General features: G+C 36.1%; 1 protein-coding gene and 1 pseudogene across 1 annotated transcript; both read left to right on the forward strand.

Moving 5' to 3' along the window:
• Positions 1–1040: 1040 nt before the first annotated feature.
• On the forward strand, positions 1041–2500 carry LOC143540333 (SUPPRESSOR OF GAMMA RESPONSE 1-like; annotated as a pseudogene).
• Positions 2501–8072: 5572 nt separating this feature from the next.
• LOC143540335 (uncharacterized) lies at positions 8073–9281 on the forward strand. The gene is made up of 2 exons (XM_077033428.1): positions 8073–8259; positions 8797–9281. The coding sequence occupies exons 1-2, from the start codon at positions 8073–8075 to the stop codon at positions 9279–9281; spliced, it is 672 nt and encodes a 223-aa protein (XP_076889543.1).
• The last annotated feature ends 12672 nt before the right edge of the window (positions 9282–21953 follow it).

Raw genomic sequence — 21953 nt, forward strand, 5'->3', positions numbered from 1 at the left:
TTCAATTGCAATCAAGCAATCATTTTGTGTAATCAATGAAATCCGCTGGAGAAGGTAGACGGTTCGTCTCTTCCGCGGTCTCGGCCATTAATGTCATCGGTTACCTCATAATTTAATTGAAGAGGAGGGTTTTATTATTTGAAGGAGCAATTACCCTACCATTCATACACGGTGTCTCTCATCTCTGCATCGTCTTCTTGACGAAAACCCTTATCTTTCCCCTGAACTGGTAATCACCATCACCAATTAGGTTTTCTTCATTCTCCATATGATAACAATTTTTATTATTATTATTATTATGCAAATAGAGTTTGTGGATTAATGAAGTGTGTTGTGGGTTTTTACACAAATTTAAACTGTTTTTCATGATAAAAAGTTGCAAACTTTAATTTGGAAATCTTGTTCAGTGATCACCCCTGTTACAAACCACTATCATGATAAAAGAAGGTAATGCCCTTTCAAGTTTGATAAGTTATAACAGTTTATTTAATGGGATGGCTCAAGGGGGTTATAATCAGTATATCAAGAAATAGTTAAAGAAAAGAAGGTTGAACCTGATGATAGTAACTTATAAAGCGTCATGCACATGTGGTTGATGAGGAGGCTGTAAAGATTTCCTGTTAACACCCCTATTATCAAGTACCACCAATTCCATGCTACCACTCGATTCTCCTAATTCTATGGTTTGCTTCTTTTAATCTATTGTTACCTACTAGATTTTAATAAGCTTTTGTGCACTGTGTTGTTTTTGTTTTTTTAACTTATTCAGTAATTTAATAAGCTTTCATTTGTATCATATAAAATACCATTAAATAAAAAAACTTGATTGGGTTCCGAAGAGTGGTTTCTTAATACTTATAAAGATGTCTGGAAGCATATGGGGTATTCACTGAAAGAGTGCTTCATTTTATTTATATTACAATCCAAATTTACATGTTTTCCTCTTGACACCGTAATAGACATTGAGACCTTGACTTTTATTTACAAGAATCCTTCTCACTGTCAACAATTTATCTAATTATGTTGAATGTCTTCCACTTATGAATCCTATTAAATTTGGATTCTTTTTTACATCAAGTTTTTATATAATAATATTTCATGCTAAAGAATGCAGACCACCATGGTTGGTGGATACCAATAGAATTGCAACAAAGATTAGAAGTGCTTCCGGTGAATGTGACCCCGAAAACATCAACAGTGATGTAAATATATCTATTTTATATTCCCAAATTATTATAAAATTCTTTTATTAAAATTTTTAAATTTTTTGGATCTTACATTTAGGTTAATCAAGCATGACGGGGGTTGCCCCGAGGGATTAACTTTGACCCGTAGGATCAGGAAATCATGGGGCATTTACTTGCCACAAGTGATGCACGTGGCTTTCAACAACACCCGTTTATCGGTGAGTTTATTCCAACGGTTGAACAAGATGATGGAATCTGTTACACTCATCCTCAAAACCTACCAAGTTATTTTTATTTTACTTTCTTCTATATGATAATATACATTTTATCATTTTGTGTAACATGAGTCTTTCATTTTATTTAGGGGTCCAATAAGATGGAAGTGTATCTCACTTCTTTCACAGAGCAATTAAAGCTTGCAATATAGAACCATGAAACACGATTATTTTAGGCATTTTTGTTGACATAAAATAGGCTAAACAAAAACCGTTGTTCGACGAGGTCCAACAATGGTGTAAAATAATGGTTTTGTATGTGAGCCTCGTAAAAGGTGGGAAGGCGGAAAATAACAAATTGGTTTATGCATTAATATCATTTGGGAACATGAGAAGGAAGGCGAGTACGCGATTTCAAAAATCTCTTATCAACCACCACCATAGTCAAAACCAATTGGAAACGATGAAGAGACTGTTGTTGAAGACTTTGACTTTCCTATTGTAAAAGTTGACCATGTCACCTCTAAGTCTGATATTGAACTACCTTGTGCTGAACGGCGGGTCCCGGTTTTGGTGGGTCTTGAACAACACCTGTTGAGCTTCTTGCAGATCCTATTCAGGTATTTTATGTTATGAATTATTGATTTTGCAAAAATTGAATATACACTGCATCAAAGCATTCTTGTTACTACTTTTAAGGTAGCATGATATGTAGCCCGTGTACGATGCTGAAGTTGAAACTTTTGGTGGGAAGCTTGGTAATCATGAAGATGGTATGATTAATGAAAATCATGCTTTTGAGAAACAAGGAGCTAATATAGTTAAGGTGGAGAAGAATCAAAATGGTGGGATAGAGAGTCACAATATATATTAAATTCACAATAACTTGTTGAAGGGCTTCTTTTGTGTGACGAGTTTCTATAGAGTCAATATCCTCAAAGAGGTCTTGAAAACCAAGAATCAAACAGAAAACTGCTTCTTGCATATTATCTTCATTTAGAGCCATAAAATCTAAAGGATTTAGAAGCATGTCAAGATTTAGTTTTTGATCCTGCAAATATGGAACTTGATACGCCACCTAATTTCCTCGTGAGTTAACCTGTAAGTTTTCTTAATCTTTTTATAAAATCACTTGTAAAATGATGGATTTGAGATGATGTGATTTTTTGCAGTAATTTGAATCGCAGGGAAAGTTTTATTGCTTGGAGGTTAACATCTACAATTCATTCTTATGCAAACTATTGCATGTCATGTTCTGAAACAAAATTTGGATGAACTGAGATGGTACATTATCTTTACCAATAATTATATATTTTGAAATTATTTATATATGTTTATAGTTCTATTTTTTATAGTATAGCATACTATGTATATCCTTGGTAAAAAAATAAAGCCTATTTTAAACACTCTTTTTTTGTCTCAGCTGCTGGTACAAAAGTTCCCATCAAATTCACCGGTGATGGATCTGCTAAATTTAGCAGGTCAGGGAAACTCCCCATACAGATTTCCTGTAAAAAGAAGAATTAAGGCCCAGGTTGAACCATGACCTCGTGACGGACTCGAGTTGCAACCTTAAAATGGGGGACGTGGTTGAGTTAACACCAAGGATACCAAACACTCACAGTGTTCATTGTTTTACTTGTTTCTTTGCATATATGTACAAAAAACTGGTATTTCATGCTTGTTATTAGCAAGAACATAAAGTTAAAAGAAAAATTATGTAATTTAATGTAACTTTTGTTTTGACCTTAACTTTTCAAATTAGTTTGAAAAATTCATACCCGCTGCGATGCGTGGGCTGTCAAACCATATGCACACGCGGCAGCGCACTCGCACTGATAACCCGTTACACACCACATGCAAACCAATACGAGAAGAAAATTTGGGTGAACCCGCAGCAACGCGCGGGCACTTATGCTAATATATATATATATATATATATATATAGTATTTCCCACGTGCACTTAATCACTGTTGCCCCCCTTCCGCCCACATGTATAATCACAGTATTTTCTCAGCATTCATGCCATAATAAAATTAGTTTGTTTAGTTGCAGCAGAACTTGGCTCATAGGCCATACTCAACTTTAGTTTGTTTAGTTGCAGCAGAACTTGGCTCATAGGCCAAATTCAACTTAACTTATTAAATTGCAGCAGAACTTGGCATTCCAGCCATTAGGGGTAAGCAAATTAACCGTCATAACCGCAAACCGAACCATAACCGACATAACCGAACCGAATTTAACCGATATAACTTATGGGTCTATTTAATGTATTTTTGAAAACCGCCAAATGTGGGTCGGTTTTGGTTAATGTTAATTCCAAACCCGCCCCGAACTGCCCCATTTATGTAACTATTAATCGAGAAATAAGGGTTTGGAAATTAGAATTAGTGCATGAGGAGGATATTTTTAAACTTATTGCCATTATAGAAAAAATTTCTCCACGCCTACTAGGATTGCCAATAATATTAGTGATATTGGTTACCATATTCATTCCAATGGTCCATAATTGTCGTTCTGAATTTCCATCCAAATTATCGTTTCAATTATTTAATATTTCAATTATAAATTGCAATAAAAAAGAAAATATATTTGAAATCCACAATACGATTAGCGACTATTCAGTGTTCACAATCATACGGAAGGATTGTTTATTTTGGTCACGGTTAACCAACCCATAACCGACTCGCTATAATCGTTAAAACCGATTACCCGAAACCGCCATGACGGAAGGATTGTTTATTCTTGATGTTCTGATATTTCAACATATTCGTTAATCACAAACCTATTGGTTTTTATTTGAAATTAATTTGTTTAACTTTCAAATTAGCACAATTAATTATCTGTTTATCATTAAATTATGGAAATTTATATACTTACCAAATAAAATATGAAATTTTTTATAAAAATATTTCTGGAATTGTTTATTGATTTAATAATTTATAAAAATTCATTTTATAAGCTATATTTAACCCATAAATTGTCCGTTTATACCAAACGATTTCCAAAAAATCCAACAAAATTTATAAGTGATAAAAATATCATCCAAAATAACCTGTAAAATTCCCAGAACCTAACAATTTTGCCAAGTTACCTTTTCAGGCCAAAAACAACTGTAAAATCTCAAATAAACGTGAATCCAAAAAATGTATCTAGGGTTCTCCAAATGACTCCAAATTTTACAGGTGGTCATATTATGCCATAACTGAGTTCTCCACAAAATTTCATAATTTTTAAAGAAGTTTAAGTATTTTTCCAAATAAACGTCCCCAAACGGTAATAAATTCGCCAAATATTCTCGGATGGTCGAACAATTACCAAATTTGGACAGGGACCATTCATATGGTCCCTGATGTCCCTGTATGATTTTACGAGCTAAAAACAAACACATCACAATCTAATTCTAAGCAGCCCCTAAACGAGTATTTCGGTAATACCTTTTCGGTTTTCAACTGTTTCAACCCTTTACTCATTTTTCCGGGTTCTTGGCCTTCTAGATAGAGTAAATACAGGTCCTATATCAGAAAACCAAGCATGTATCATCAAAATACCAGCCTTGAAACTTAGGGTTTCGGTTAGGACTTTAAACCAAACTTTTGAACCGTAAAAACACGATTTAAACCCCTTAATCCGTGTTTATGGCCAAAAAATTATCAAACCAGGTTCCTAACCATGTGTATGATCAAAATATGTTTGTGGACAATTTTTAGGGTTTTTTCATGGTTATAAGTAATTTTTGATAATCAAAGATCAGGTTTTATGCAAAAACCATGTTTAATTCAAGTTCTAATGATCAAAATCAATGTTACCTTGAAGGTTTTTGGCTAGAGAAGTTAAAGAGTAGTAGGAGCAGCTTCAAGGAATTAAAAATGATCAAAATATATTGCATAATTATCTTGTTTTGAAAGATACATCAAAGGGGGTGGATCCCCCCTTGGCGGCCGCAAAGAAGCAAGGCCTACATGGGCCCCATCTTGTTCCATTTCTCTCTATTTGCATGCCCGTACGTGAAATCCCGAGTCCAAATTTATTTCGGGTTCAGTTTTTAGCAAAAATTATATCGGGTACAACAAACAGCGTGAAAACGAGTGTTTTTCGGCCAAGTTCTTGTAAATTTAGAAAAATATACTATTTGTTTGTGAAAATCAAAAATATTTTCACGGATCACTTAAAACATCCTAGGTAAGTGTTTTGTAGGTCTTTTTCGGCTTAACGTATGATACAATGCTTGTTTTGTAATAGTCTTTCGCGTTTAACCGATAGCGGGTAGTTAAACGAGTATGTTTTCGTCTAACTGGTTTGCTATTGTACTAAGGTCAAAATATCAGCATGTTGCCTTATTATAAACGTATATCACTTATAGATGGCCCCCAGAGATATTCGGGTCATAACTAGATCCGTTTGGTTATTCGTTTGATCGATACGCAATAAGCGGTTACTCGCTTATTCTAATGTGAATACTAGGGTGTAACTGCTTTTGTCACGAACATCACATCTTTATTCTCTATTCTACTTAATTTTTTTAATCAGATTTAATCTCAAACACATAATCTAACCTATTTAATAAAATGTGTGGTTAAAAATGAGGTTCTTAAAGTTCTTAAAACTCAACAAGCTTCTCAAATTATCCATCCCCTATATATATATATATATATCTGTGTGTATGGGGGGGGGGGGTGGGGGGGATAGTGTCAAGAGAAAACTTGTCCTTAGAGATAAAACTTAAAAACTCCTAAAAAATTATCTTTAATTAAAAATAAAAAAAATATTTTCAAATTTCTGTTTCTTCCATTATTCTTATATTTTGTTACTCTTCACTAAAAAAAATAAAAAAGATGTTGTAATGCACATACGTATTTCTGTGCGATACTGTTGTATTACACATGTTTAATACTATGTGTTTTTATGTTCAATAGTGTTTAATTGCATATATTCAATATTTGTGTATTGTATACGTGTAGTAGTGTTGTTTATATACAAAAAATTAAAAAAAAACTAAAAGTCGATGTAGTGCACATGTGCATTAGTGTTGTATTACACATACTGATTAATGTGTATTCGATGTGTGTATTAGTCTTATATTGCATATATACAATAGTGTGTATCAAATATGTGCAATAGTGTCGTATTCTATGCAATACAACACTCTTGGATACAGGGGCGGATATATAGAGGAAGTGGGTGGTTCCGAGTTTCGAAATAATAGTGTAGTTTTATATAGAAAATATTATAGAAACCACCTTATAAATTAGGAAGGAACCACCCTAATCTCAACTATAAGCGCTAGTCTGCTGGTAGATACTTGGTTTTGTAAGTGGGAAGGCGCGAGTTCGATCTGGGCCTGATGCTTATTTTTGAACCTTTTTTTTAATTAAGGCTTATGTTATAAATTTAGGGTTATAAGTTTTAAAACATTACAACATCAACGTTACCTCTCAAGAGTCATGCATACACAGCCGCACTGCCACCATACCATCGCCTACCTTCTCCCCTTCTCCGACCACCGCCCACCGCCGCTCATGGGTGGCCCTCTCTTTTTCCAACCAGCCACACATCCACAGTCCACTCCACACAGCTCCTTGCCTCCTTCCTTCAACCTTCTACTCTTCCTCAAAGCTTGAATCCTCCCACTTTGAGGGCATGTGCACATTCATTTGTTAAATGTTAATTACTTGTTCTTGTTAATTGTTTTTTATGTTGTTAGTTGTTAAGTTATTTGTTAAATTTAGTTTTAATTTGTTAGTATGTTAGGTTTTGTTAGTTTCTTAGTTTTTAATTTGTTAGTTTGTAATTGTTGATTTGTAGGTATTATGAACATCACGAGGTATTTCCAAAGAGAACCATCGAACCTTGGATCATCATCTTCAAGTAGTAAACCGTCAAAAAAATTTGGATGATCTTCCATGGGATCCTTCCGAAAGGCAACCAATTTCATCTTATCACCCAAGTCAAAAATAAGAAATTAGACGGGCATATCTACTTATTGGTCCATGTCAACCAACCGGGCACGATTTTCCTCTAACAAATTTTAATGGTAAATTAAGGCGTTTTAATGAGGAATGGTACACTAGTGAATATGGTAATTGGTTGGAATATAGTGTCAAAGTGGATAAAGTGTATTGTTTGCATTGTTACTTGTTTAAGGAAAGTGGACAAAATGATGCATTTCTAAGTGAAGGATTGCGATGTTGAAATAGGTGTGGGGAGAAATTTAGCAATCATGTTGGTATAAGTGTAATAGCTTTCACAACAAAGCGCGTAAAAAGGGGGAAGACTTACTTAACCAAGCTCAATCTATGCATGTGGCCATTGACAACGGAACAGATATACATAAAAAACAATAAAGAATCCGATTACATGTTTCGGCTAAACTTACCAAAGCATTGTTGAATGTTTTATTAGCTTTTCATGGTCATGATGAGTCTGAAGAATCTCTCTACAGAGGAAATTTTATCGAGTTTTAAAAGTGTTTGGAGAACTAAATGAAGAAATTGGTAAGGTTATATTAGGTAATGCTCCCGGGAATAATCAAATGACGTCTCCATCAATCCAAAAAGAACTTTGTAATTGTTTTGCCGAAGAAGTTTTAAGAAGATATATGAAGAACTTGGTGATGATGTCTTTTCCATATTAGTTGATGAATCGAGAGATATTTCTTAAAAAGAACAAATGGCCGTGGTTTTAAGATATGTTGACAAATTAGGATTTGTGAAGGAGCGATTTGTTGGCCTTGTTCATGTTATGGAAACAAACACATTATCTCTTAAAGCTGCAATCGATAAATTATTTGCTTGCCACAGTTTGAGTATTGGTAGGGTTAGAGGCCAAGGATATGACGGTGCAAGCAATATGTCCAGTGAGTTTAATGGTTTGAAAGCTTTAATTTTGAAAAAAATTCTTCAACATATTATGTTCATTGTTTTGCTCACCAACTTCAACTTGTTGTTGTGGGCCTTGCAACCAAACATCATGAGATTTTCAATTTTTTTAAAGAATTATCAAATTTAATAAATGTTGTTGGTGCATCTTGTAAAAGAATAGATTTGATAAGAGAGAGTCAAAAAGAAAGATTGGGATTGAATCCGGAAGTTGAAACTGGAAGTGGAAAGAATCAAGAATTGTCACTTGCAAGAACTAGGGATACACGTTGGAGTTCTCATGAAAAAACAAACTCTCCGTGTGCTTACTTCATATCCTAGTGTTATTGACGTGCATGAATATATTGAAAATTCGGGAGAGTTTTTAGATCAAAAAAGTGAAGCATACGGACTTCTAGTATACATGAACACTTTTAGTTTTGTATTTTATTTACATTTGATGAAATACATCTTGGGTGTTACTAACACATTGTGTCAAGCACTTCAAAGAAAAGATCAATATATGTTGAATGCAGTTAAGCTAGTTAAGTTAATTGATGAAGCCTTAAAAAGTTATCAACTTGAGGGTTTTGACTCGCTTTTGGAAGATGTCACATCCTTTTGTGATAAATATGATATTGAAGTGGTTGATATGGAAGCCGAGTATGTTGATCCGAAATATCAAAGAAAGAAGACCGGTATCACCAATCGTCACCATTATGTGGTTAATAATTTCAACACGATTCTCGATATGCAAATTCAAGAGCATGGAAACCGCTTTAATGAGGTAAACACTATATTGCTTACTAGTATGAGTTCTTTGAGCCCGTCTTGTAATTTTAGTGCCTTTAGTAAAGTAAACTTGTTAATGTTGGCCGAGATGTATCCATGTGATTTTGATGAAAAAGAGAGGCTTGTATATGAACTTGGCCACTACATTACTAATGTGAAAGAAGATAAGCGGTTTGCCAACTTGAGTGGGTTAGGTGATCTTGCCAAAATGATGGTGAAAACAAGATAACACGTTGATTATCCGTTAGTCTATTGTTTCATAAAGTTATCATTAGTTTTGCCGGTTGAAACGGCAAGTGTTGAAAGATGCTTTTCTTCAATGAAGAATGTAAAAACGGATTTGCGTAATAGGATGGGGGATGGATACATGAACAATTCTTGCATTTGTTACATTGAAAGGGAGTTCCTCCAACAAGTGTCGGTTGAAGAAGTAATGCAACGATTTCAAAAGATGAAGACTCGTAGGGAACAACTATAAGTGTTTGTTTTTTTTTAATTCGTAAGACTATTGTATTTCTATTATGTGTTTTTTAATTTCTAATGACGGTGCCTCTTTTATTATTTTAACGTATTTTTATTGTGTAATGAACTTTGCCCGAACCATCGAACTGTAACGCCCATTAATTTCGGTTCCAAGAGTTAAAGCTTGTAAAGTATGTATTATTCTCAGGATTTAACCGATGTTTCTCGGAAGCCTTTGTGTCATCCCGGTACGTTAAACCATCTAACTTTTCTTCCATAATGCCTTATACTTCAAATTGGAGGGGCTTGGATGTAACTTCTTTTATTATAATTATAAAACAAAACAATCCTAACCCTAACACTACCTGTTACGATAGGCCGAAGGTCAGCCCCCCCCCCCCCCCTTCATTGCTTCGACTTTTTGAGTGATTCCAAGGAATTTAGAAGTAGTTCAAGGTATGTACTACAATCCCCAACACTTTTTTCGTTCACCCCTAATCGTTTTGATGCTTAATTTTGCCGATTCTTTTCGTTGGACAGATTTCGGCCAAGGTGCAATTGACCCGCTTTTTGTGGATAAAAATTAGAGTTTCTAGTGTAGAAAGATTCCCAGGTATGGCATTTACATCATATTAAAATTTCGTGGCCATTGGAGGTGTTTAGGTCGGTCAATCGATTTTAGTTTGAAAACTAGGGTTTATCGGGTGTAGAATCGTCAATTGTTGAGTTTGATGCGTTAATCGATTGAATGACCAACCGAATCAGTTTGTACAGCCCTAAGGGGGTTTAAGGGCTGTGGGAAAATTATTTTTTTGGTACTCGGGGCTGATTAGGTTGGTGATTAGTTAATCGAGTCAGTTGTGCGCAAATTGTCGTTTAAACATTAAAGTGAGTGTTGTAAAAAAAGAACCGTCAACCCTATCAACGCGGGGGACATAATTATGATGTATGAAAAGGTTAAGATGGGAATTTGGTCCATTTGGGGCTGATTTGTTTGACAATTGGTTTTTAAGATTTAGTACGCGCGTATTCGACTCGATTTGCATACCGACCATGATGGTTAGCCCCGACCATGATCGTAGGGTGGATTTGGTTAATTGAAAGGTTTTAGGGGCTGAGGTAAAGTAAAAGAGTATGGGTTGGGCCTCGGGCCAAGTTGTTGGGCCTGAGCGGCCCGTTAGGCAAGTGTGTTCTTACGGTCTAGTTTAGTAACGCATTGTGTACAATTTACAGGGCCTTACTTGTAAGTGTGCACTTAGAGATTTCCTAGCTCGTTGCTGGTGTTTGGTTGTTCTCAGGTGAGTTCATGATGCCCCTTTTCACTCTTTTCAAGTTTTGGGCTAGCATGCTGCAAGGCCCCGTTACCGGTAACCCTACTTTAGCATCGGATTTACTCATAAACACAGTTCTTCAAATCAGAGTTTATTAAAACTTTTCGCGAAATATAAAACATCAATCATTTGTTACAAAACATTAAATCTTTTCTTTGTTACCAACACAAAACTCTATATTTAAAACATCTTTACTTCTTTCTTCAGATGCCAGCCGTTCAATCCATGCCGTGTGTCATCCTCATGCTAACTCTATAATCAGCTCACCTGCGTGCATACTAAAAGTCAGCTACGCTGAGTGAGTTCTAGTTAATCAAGCAACTTATCATACAACCACTTCATACAATATATACGTATCGAAGACACATAGTCCACTGTCTAACATGCCACTGTTTAACCACTTAATTACCCCTACAGCTTAGCCACTTAATTACAAAGGCACGTATAGGCTTTCCCTATCACGCACTCACGCTATGCCACTTAATAACGAAGGCACGTATAGGCTTTCCCTATCACGCACTCACGCTATGCCACTTAATAACGAAGACACGTATAGGCTTTCCCTATCACGCACTCACGCTATGCCACTTAATAACGAAGGCACGTATAGGCTTTCCCTACCACGTACTCACGCTATGCCACTTAATAACGAAGGCACGTATAGGCTTTCCTTACCACGCACTCACGCTATGCCACTTAATAACGAAGGCACGTATAGGCTTTCCCTATCACGCACTCACGCTATGCCACTAACACCCTTACTAGACTCCTGCTACCTCTAACACACTCTACCTCAACCTGCCTTGGTCACACTCATATTAGTTTAGTATTTACGTAGTGAGCAAGTCACATCACAACATTCATACACACTATCAACCACTTGGCAATCACTATCCTTGGCGATACGTGCAATATCCGAAGATCGTTCACGTACCGTCAAGCAATCAATCGTATCTATCACAAATACCATACACGACATACACATAAAATTATATCCTTTCATTCATACTTTCTTACTTCCATGCTTTCTTACTTTCTTTTGTATTAACTTACTTTCATATCTTAGGTTATAAAGAGCATTACGCCCTACATTCATCTAGTATTATTAGGGCTCGGTACCCTTTTCGTAACCATACAACCATACGTTATCATTTCTTTCTTCTATTATCTCTGTCGTGTTCATGCACATACACTTACATAACATACTTACCTTACACATAGCGTTACAACCTGACAGTACGTGCAATATCCGAAGATCGTTCACGTACCATCGAGCAATCATTCCTACATATCATATCATTCACATAAGGCATACACTTATCTCTTAGGATAAGTGTATTAACAAACATATCGAGTATGCACACAGCCCCGAAAACATAGCACATAAATGGGGCTAGAAACTCACCTGAATTCTGCTTCTTTTTCTGATAGCTGTAAATCCCTTCTCTACCTGAGCTCGGCTGACTGTACAAGTTACACGTATCAATACTCGTCTGATCTAATCTGGTGGCCTAGTATTAGCTTACTTTAACTTATCGCTTTATAATTTATTTTTCTAATCAAACTTGGCTTTAGGCGAAGTTAACCCTCGGGCGAACTTAGCTTCAGGCGAAGTTAAACCTTAGGCGAACTTGGCTTCAGGCGAAGTTAAACCTTAGGCAAACTTGGCTTCAGGCGAAGTTAAACCTTAGGCGAACTTGGCTTCAGGCGAAGTTAAACCTTAGGCGGGCGAACTTGGCTTCAGGCGAAGTTAAACCTTAGGCGAACTTGGCTTCAGGCGAAGTTATCCTTAGGCGAACTTGGCTTCAGGCGAAGTTATCCTTAGGCGAACTTGGCCGTAGGCGAAGTTATCCTTAGGCGAACTTGGCCGTAGGCGAAGTTATCCTTAGGCGAAGTTACGCTTGAAGGCGAAGTTCATCAGGCGAACTTAATCTTGCAGGCGAAGTTGTCGCGCTGCAGATCTGTTTTGACCATAACTCCTTCGTTTCTTAGCCAAATAACTCGATTTTGGTACCCACGGAATCGTATGATCGGCGCCTACAAACCCTAACCATCAAATCGGCCTAAAATCGACGTTTCAGGGGTCCGATTTGGGCAGTTTGGGTTCGGGTCCGGTTAACCCATCCAATCCTAATCATTTTCAGTAATATTAGCTTTGTTGGATTTGTTCTTACCTTACCAACTCAGATCTATCACAAAATCTCGGGTCTCGGCTTCGAATCTTGATCGGTTAGAATGTGTGTGTTTTGAGGAGTGTGTGGAGTGTGTGGAGTTTGGTGAGAAAATGAGATATTTTGGGATTTTGGGGGTATTTATATCCCTGAAATCCCATTCTCATTTAACCTATCACAATTAACCCAAGTCACATCCCACATCCATTACCCAACACTAGCCCGACTCATACCAACTCCTATTCAGTTATTTATTTCCTGATAACCCGAGTAAACTTTCCATCTATTAATAAGTAATATAATTAATATTACCTTTGAAATTTCGGGATGTTACAAGTCTTCCCTCCTTAAAGAGGTTTCGTCCCCGAAACCTAACTTATTTCCTATAAAAGGAAAGCTTCTTATATTTACACGTTTTATTGAATCGTCTTCCCGAGGAACCTTGTTTTATATAATAACGCTAACGCCTAAGGCGACGCTTTACCATCACACAACTATTTATTATAACCAACATGCATTCAAGTTAAATTCATAGATCGTTCATACAAAAGCACAAGAAGTCACAAGTACCTCATAACATAAAAGGAAATCATTCAAGCTTGCTAAACAAACATAGGTTCAAATGTAACAGAAAACACTCTTTAACTACTAAACATAAAACAACTGTGACATGCCACTTACTTTCCTGCTACCTCCTTAGCAGTTAATAGACCATCCTTTCACGCGTTTTCTCTTCCTTCCCTCACTGCTACGGCTTCTCCACACTCCCTAGCTATGTGACCTGACTTACCACACCTGTAACACTTCTGGTCCTCGGTGCATTAACGGGAGAGGTGCCCCTTCCTCCCACATCGGTAGCACTGGTTTGGACCAGCCTTGCATTCCCCCAAGTGCATCTTTCCACACACCTTACATGTTCCATTCCCTGCCATCTTCTGTGTCCTTCTCCCTGCATGCTCCACGATATCCCCAGCTCTTTTAGTTCCTTTCCCTTTTTCCTCATCTTCCACTCCCACATCATCCGCCGCCAGATCATCATAGACCATCTCCGCCAACTCGACCGCAGACTCAAAGGTGACAGGTTTGCTTGTCCTGACTAACATGCGGACTCTCTGTGGTAATCCCCTCACGTAACACTTGATTCTCTTAGCCTCAGTGTTCACCATGTCAGGTACCAACCTAGACATGCGGTTGAATTCAGTAGTATACTCACGATGTGTCAAAGTCCCAGCTTTCAAGTTTAGGAACTTCATCTCCGCCCTTTCAACCTCGGCGTCAGCACAGAACTTCTTCATCACCATGTCCTTTAGGTCATTCCATCCCATTGTCTTGATCTCTTCACGGGTCTTCCTCTGCTCCACACTCTCCCACCAATACATAGCCTCATCTTCAAATGATTGGGTGGCATAACCGACAGCTTGATCAGGGACGGCACTCGCTAATGCGGATAACCTTGTCCATAGCGGTTATCCATTGGAGAGTAGCGATTGCGTCTCCCAACCCGGTCAGCTTTGGCGGGTCGCATCCTTTGAAGGACTTATAGCTGCACCCACCTTGTCCTCCTCTCCTATCATCGACTTTCACAGACTTATCCCCACTCGAGGCTCCTCTTTCACCTTCCCCATCCTTCCTACCATCACCACCCGCCCCTTCAGCAATTCGTTCACGGCTTCCAGCGGATCCTTCGGGATTCAGGTTCTTCACAGCAGCAACTACAGCCTGAACAATGGCTGCTTGAACTGCAGGGCTAAGTTGAACTTCCTCGTTGTTGTTCTGGTCTCCTCCAGCTGCGCTTCCTTCATCTTCGGTGTGGGAAGCTTCTTCTACCGAGGGTTGCCGGACAAGACGAGGCCTGCCACGACGCCCAGTGCGACCCCTAGTTTCAACAAATTCTCCAGCTCCAGCCATTAGTATTCTAAAGGGGAAAACACAAACATCCTCACTCAAGGAACTATATAGTACAAGGATAGCAAGGCTAACAGGTAATAACAGTGGCCAGCTATGACTAGCTGATCACGTTGCTTTCCGTGTCCTATACATTTCCCTTTATGATTCTATTTGTGCTGGTTCTACTTAAGCAGTTAGTCAAATCAAACAATCAATTATTCCTATCCCTATCGTTCACATATCTTTTCTTTCTCATTAACATATATCATTTAATCATACACTTTACCTTTACTGATCTTGCTTGAGCGACACATGGCATTCTTGAACTGGCATCTTCTTTCCTTTCTTACTTAAATCCCATCTTCTGTTCGAGTCTAAGCATGTAGGATGCTTAAATCTCTCGAACTTATGCTCTGATACCAACTTGTAAGGCCCCGTTACCGGTAACCCTACTTTAGCGTCGGATTTACTCATAAACACAGTTCTTCAAATCAGAGTTTATTAAAACTTTTCGCGAAATATAAAACATCAATCATTTGTTACAAAACATTAAATCTTTTCTTTGTTACCAACACAAAACTCTATATTTAAAACATCTTTACTTCTTTCTTCAGATGCCAGCCATTCAATCCATGCCGTGTGTCATCCTCATGCTAACTCTATAATCAGCTCACCTGCGTGCATACTAAAAGTCAGCTACGCTGAGTGAGTTCTAGTTAATCAAGCAACTTATCATACAACCACTTCATACAATATATACGTATCGAAGACACATAGTCCACTGTCTAACATGCCACTGTTTAACCACTTAATTACCCCTACAGCTTAGCCACTTAATTACAAAGGCACGTATAGGCTTTCCCTATCACGCACTCACGTTATGCCACTTAATAACGAAGGCACGTATAGGCTTTCCCTATCACGCACTCACGCTATGCCACTTAATAACGAAGACACGTATAGGCTTTCCCTATCACGCACTCACGCTATGCCACTTAATAACGAAGGCACGTATAGGCTTTCCCTACCACGTACTCACGCTATGCCACTTAATAACGAAGGCACGTATAGGCTTTCCCTACCACGCACTCACGCTATGCCACTTAATAACGAAGGCACGTATAGGCTTTCCCTATCACGCACTCACGCTATGCCACTAACACCCTTACTAGACTCCTGCTACCTCTAACACACTCTACCTCAACCTGCCTTGGTCACACTCATATTAGTTTAGTATTTACGTAGTGAGCAAGTCACATCACAACATTCATACACACTATCAACCACTTGGCAATCACTATCCTTGGCGATATGTGCAATATCCGAAGATCGTTCACGTACCGTCAAGCAATCAATCGTATCTATCACAAATACCATACACGACATACACATAAAATTATATCCTTTCATTCATACTTTCTTACTTCCATGCTTTCTTACTTTCTTTTGTATTAACTTACTTTCATATCTTAGGTTATAAAGAGCATTACGCCCTACATTCATCGAGTATTATTAGGGCTCGGTACCCTTTTCGTAACCATACAACCATACGTTATCATTTCTTTCTTCTATTATCTCTGTCGTGTTCATGCACATACACTTACATAACATACTTACCTTACACATAGCGTTACAACCTGACAGTACGTGCAATATCCGAAGATCGTTCACGTACCATCGAGCAATCATTCCTACATATCATATCATTCACATAAGGCATACACTTATCTCTTAGGATAAGTGTATTAACAAACATATCGAGTATGCACACAGCCCCGAAAACATAGCACATAAATGGGGCTAGAAACTCACCTGAATTCTGCTTCTTTTTCTGATAGCTGTAAATCCCTTCTCTACCTGAGCTCGGCTGACTGTACAAGTTACACGTATCAATACTCGTCTGATCTAATCTGGTGGCCTAGTATTAGCTTACTTTAACTTATCGCTTTATAATTTATTTTTCTAATCAAACTTGGCTTTAGGCGAAGTTAACCCTCGGGCGAACTTAGCTTCAGGCGAAGTTAAACCTTAGGCGAACTTGGCTTCAGGCGAAGTTAAACCTTAGGCGAACTTGGCTTCAGGCGAAGTTAAACCTTAGGCGAACTTGGCTTCAGGCGAAGTTAAACATTAGGCGGGCGAACTTGTCTTCAGGCGAAGTTAAACCTTAGGCGAACTTGGCTTCAGGCGAAGTTATCCTTAGGCGAACTTGGCTTCAGGCGAAGTTATCCTTAGGCGAACTTGGCCGTAGGCGAAGTTATCCTTAGGCGAACTTGGCCGTAGGCGAAGTTATCCTTAGGCGAAGTTACGCTTGAAGGCGAAGTTCATCAGGCGAACTTAATCTTGCAGGCGAAGTTGTCGCGCTGCAGATCTGTTTTGACCATAACTCCTTCGTTTCTTAGCCAAATAACTCGATTTTGGTACCCACGGAATCGTATGATCGGCGCCTACAAACCCTAACCATCAAATCGGCCTAAAATCGACGTTTCAGGGGTCCGATTTGGGCAGTTTGGGTTCGGGTCCGGTTAACCCATCCAATCCTAACCATTTTCAGTAATATTAGCTTTGTTGGATTTGTTCTTACCTTACCAACTCAGATCTATCACAAAATCTCGGGTCTCGGCTTCGAATCTTGATCGGTTAGAATGTGTGTGTTTTGAGGAGTGTGTGGAGTGTGTGTGGAGTTTGGTGAGAAAATGAGATATTTTTGGATTTTGGGGGTATTTATATCCCTGAAATCCCATTCTCATTTAACCTATCACAATTAACCCAAGTCCACATCCCACATCCATTACCCAACACTAGCCCGACTCATACCAACTCCTATTCAGTTATTTATTTCCTGATAACCCGAGTAAACTTTCCATCTATTAATAAGTAATATAATTAATATTACCTTTGAAATTTCGGGATGTTACACATGCACACCTAAGTGTTTTCTTACTTGATGAAATATTTTAAACGATTTTATATAGGCTTGCTAGTATATGGTAGGCCTTGGGATGTTAAATATATATATATATATATATATATATACACACATTGTTTGGCCTATATTTGGCGGAGCAGTAGTCGTTTCGACTACGGATGTTGCGTATGCCTACTTTGTGTTTGCATGCGTTGATGTTACGTGTTTGGGTTGTACGTTTGCTCGACCCTGATGTTATACGTGGAAGATATATATATATATTGTTATATATAGGGATGTACTTGAGAGGATGTTTACATATATATCTTTTGTATCTGTATGTATGAGAATGTTTAGTCTTCGGTAATGATGACTTAATGGATGCACTCTTTTTACTTTAAAAACTTTCGGTATCTCTATCATAGTTGTTATTACTAATATTATTTACTTAAAACTTGAACTCACTCAGCTCAAGCTGACTTTGTGTGCATGTTAGTGTGAGTTTCAGGTTAGGAAGAGGATGCCTTATTGCTTGGACGTGCGCGAAGCTACTTAGACGGTGAAGGGCATACGTGGATGGAAGAATGTACTTTGAACAATTTTATTTTAAATAGTTTCATGAATTATATTTTAAAATTTGTTTTGGGCAAAATTCCCGGGTTTTAGGGAACTTGCTTCACTATTATGTTTTCCGCTGAATTTACACTCTGAGATGTTTGTTTTAATGGAAGAAACCGTTTTCAAGTTTAATTACTTTAAATAATATTTTGTATGAATACCAAATGTGGCGCTCCCGGGGCTCATGGTCTTACAATCGAACCGACCTGAACCTCAAACTGACCCGGAATTTTTTTATGTCCGACTCTATGAAATTGAAGTATCTATAAGTAGTGCACCACCCGAAAAATATTCCTGGATCAGCCACTGCTTGGATACATGCGATGCACACTATTACACATATGCACTACACCGATGAGTTTTTTTTTTAGAACAATATCAACATATAAGACTAATGGAAAAAAAACTACAAGATTTTTTTTTCAAAGTTAAAAATAATTCTTTAGAAATTTTTAAGTTTTCTCTTTAAAAGAAGTTTTCATTTGATCCCATATATATATATATATATATATATATATATATGGGAAATTTCAAATGAGAACCACTTTTAGTTTTTAGAACTCGAAAGAACTCAATGTAACAATTTTTTTTGAATTTTTTTTACACATACGTAATATATGTAGATTACATATACGCAAAAAAATTACAGAATTTTTTACGCACCGAGTCGACTTATTACATATGTGTAACGAACGTTTAAACTTGTGTAATCATTGTACATGTTTATTCTCTCTCATATTTTAATTTTCAACCACATTTAAGCTCATTATCTCAACCATATAATCTAATCTATTTAATTAAATGTGTGGTCAAGAATGAAGTTCTTAAGTTCTTAAAACTCAACAAGGTTCTCAAAATATCCCTCCCCTATATATGTATATATGTGTATATATATACATATACTAGTTTGAGACCCGTGTATTACACGGGGAATTAATGAAAATTACAATATTTAAACGTTAAACAAAATACAATCAATAACACAATTATAATATATTGTTAATACAATTACAACTTTCATTAAAATTACAGGAATTAGAAAGAAAAACATTACGTAATGAGTTTACAAATAAGAAAAAATTTCTGTATACACTACATTTGTGGTTGTATTGGTCAGATTACCTATCAAGAATCAGAATCATGAGCCCAAACCTGCTTGTAACTCTTGACAAGGTGACATATAGTTGTCCATGTGAGAACATGGCTTCTTTCAAGTACAAACCAACCCTAGATAATGATTGACCTTGGCTTTTGTTTATGGTCTGCGCAAAACATATTGCAAGGGGAAACTATCGTCTTTGAAATTTATATGCTACTTTGTTGTCTGTTGGAGTCAGTGGTGATCTATGGATCAAAACTGTATGTCCAATGTTAGTTCCAGAAATAATTTTTGCTTCAACTACACGAGTACCCAAAGATATAATTTGTAGTCAAGTACCGTTACATAAGCCTTCTTTTTGGTTAATATTTATAAGGAGCATAACAGGAACACCAACTTTTAGCACAAGCTTGTGGTTTGTTAATACAATTACAACTTTCATTAAAACACTGATTATTACAATAAAATAAATTTTAGTTTTAAGAGATTTAAAGATATATTGTTAAAAAAATTAAGTTTTTTGCAAGTTAAAAGCAGAGAGCCAGAGCCCTAAATAAAATACAAATGGAACAACTGACTTGTTATTCTAACGAAAAAAAAGGAGTAAAGTTAGTAAATAAAAAAACGGAAGCCTTTCTGTTGTGTTCTTATAATACTAACATAAATCATATTTGAAAAGGGTGATTTTGTGACACTCAAAAATAACAGATCATGATAAGGGAAAATTGGTCACAAGAAATTAAATTTGAATGTGATGTTAGAAGTACACTTATTTGAATTGTATGAAAATATATTTGTTGGTGCATACATGCATTATATAAAAGAGTTTATTATGATTTTGTTAAAAGTTTAAACATGTTCGTAAAAGATGCATCTCATCTACCATGATCAAGTCATTGTTCACAAGTGAAAAATATCAAGCACCAAAATAGCAACAAACAGTGGCACAGACGGTTCATGGTCAGGCCATAAATCAGCAAGCAAGTTTCTGATAAACATATAGCAAACGATGCTCAAACAAAAGGACCACAGTAGTATGCATGGTCAAAATCAATGTATTGGAATTTCATATGAAACTATAAATATTTTGAAATATAATATGATCAAAATAAATGTTAATCAAGCTTAACATCATGTTTTTAAATATAATATGAATACAAAACGATAAATGTACGTAACAACAAAAATTTGCTTCACTGTATATAAAATATAACATTTGTAAAACGTAAATCAATTAATATGAAAGAAATGATTAAATATTGAATTGATAAACAACTGACCTGTTATTCTCAGATGAAGTTACAACGGCCTTTAAAGAAGACATAATATTGTTGTAGTGATAGTAAGTTTTTCAGAGCATAAAAGGATGAAAATGAAACAATGTTAAATACGAATATATAGAAATTGTTAAGAAGTGTTTAAATAGGTAATTTGTAAATTTTGAAAGTCCTGTAAATATGGTAATTGTAGATAATTTGGGAATTTGAAATTCAAAATTTGAAATAAATATGGTAATTGTAGATAATTTGGGAATTTGTAAATTTTGAAAGTAAAATAAATATGGTAATTGTATATTAAATCTAAATATTCAATTAGAATCGTATAATGGTAAAATGTATTGATTATACCCATATTATCGGTATTCCAAAATTAAGTCACTCTAAAATATTTAGTTACTATAACATAGTTACAACAGTTAAGGATTTAAAATTCGGTTGACATTTTGAAAATCCGTTTATTATATTTGAATATGAATTTATAGCTACATAAATTAAATGATGTAATTTGCATATTATAAATAGGTAATTTGTAAATGTTGAAAGTAAAATAAATATGGTAATTGTAGATAATTTGGGAATTTGAAATTCAAAATTTGAAATAAAATATATGAATTTTGAGTAAAATTACTTATAAAATTACGGTTTATTAAGGTAAGAATTATAGAAACTTTTGAATATTAATTATTAAGATTACCGTAAAATAGGTCAAATTTTATGGAATGAGGAAAACAAAATAAGAAGATTTTGCTCATTTTAAAAATGATTTCAGTTTCCAATTTAAAAACAAAATGAGTTAGGAATAAATAATTTGAAATTTTTGAGAATCTTTTAATAGTAGGAGTAAGTAACTACCTATTTAACCATTTTGAAATTCAAATGGCAATTGTTGATTTATTTAAAAAAGATAATATTTTTGATTTTGTTATATGATTTTGTTGAACTGGGTGTTTTTTATATGATATTTGTTGGTGTTTTCGTATAAAAAAAGGTTTGTAAAAACGTTTGTTACTACTAAAAAATACTATTGTAGTTCTCGAAGTGCGTGCCGAAATTGTAGTTCTCGAAGTGCGACGTTCTAAAACGGTGATTAAATAATTTAGTTAAATGTTTTTATATGTTGACAAAAAAAAGTGTAACAACTAACCGCC

This window comes from Bidens hawaiensis, unplaced genomic scaffold (genome assembly GCF_021521415.1).
Source record: "Bidens hawaiensis isolate Kalapana, Puna unplaced genomic scaffold, B.hawaiensis_p1.1 tig00012199_1, whole genome shotgun sequence".
NCBI classification, from domain to species: domain Eukaryota; kingdom Viridiplantae; phylum Streptophyta; class Magnoliopsida; order Asterales; family Asteraceae; genus Bidens; species Bidens hawaiensis.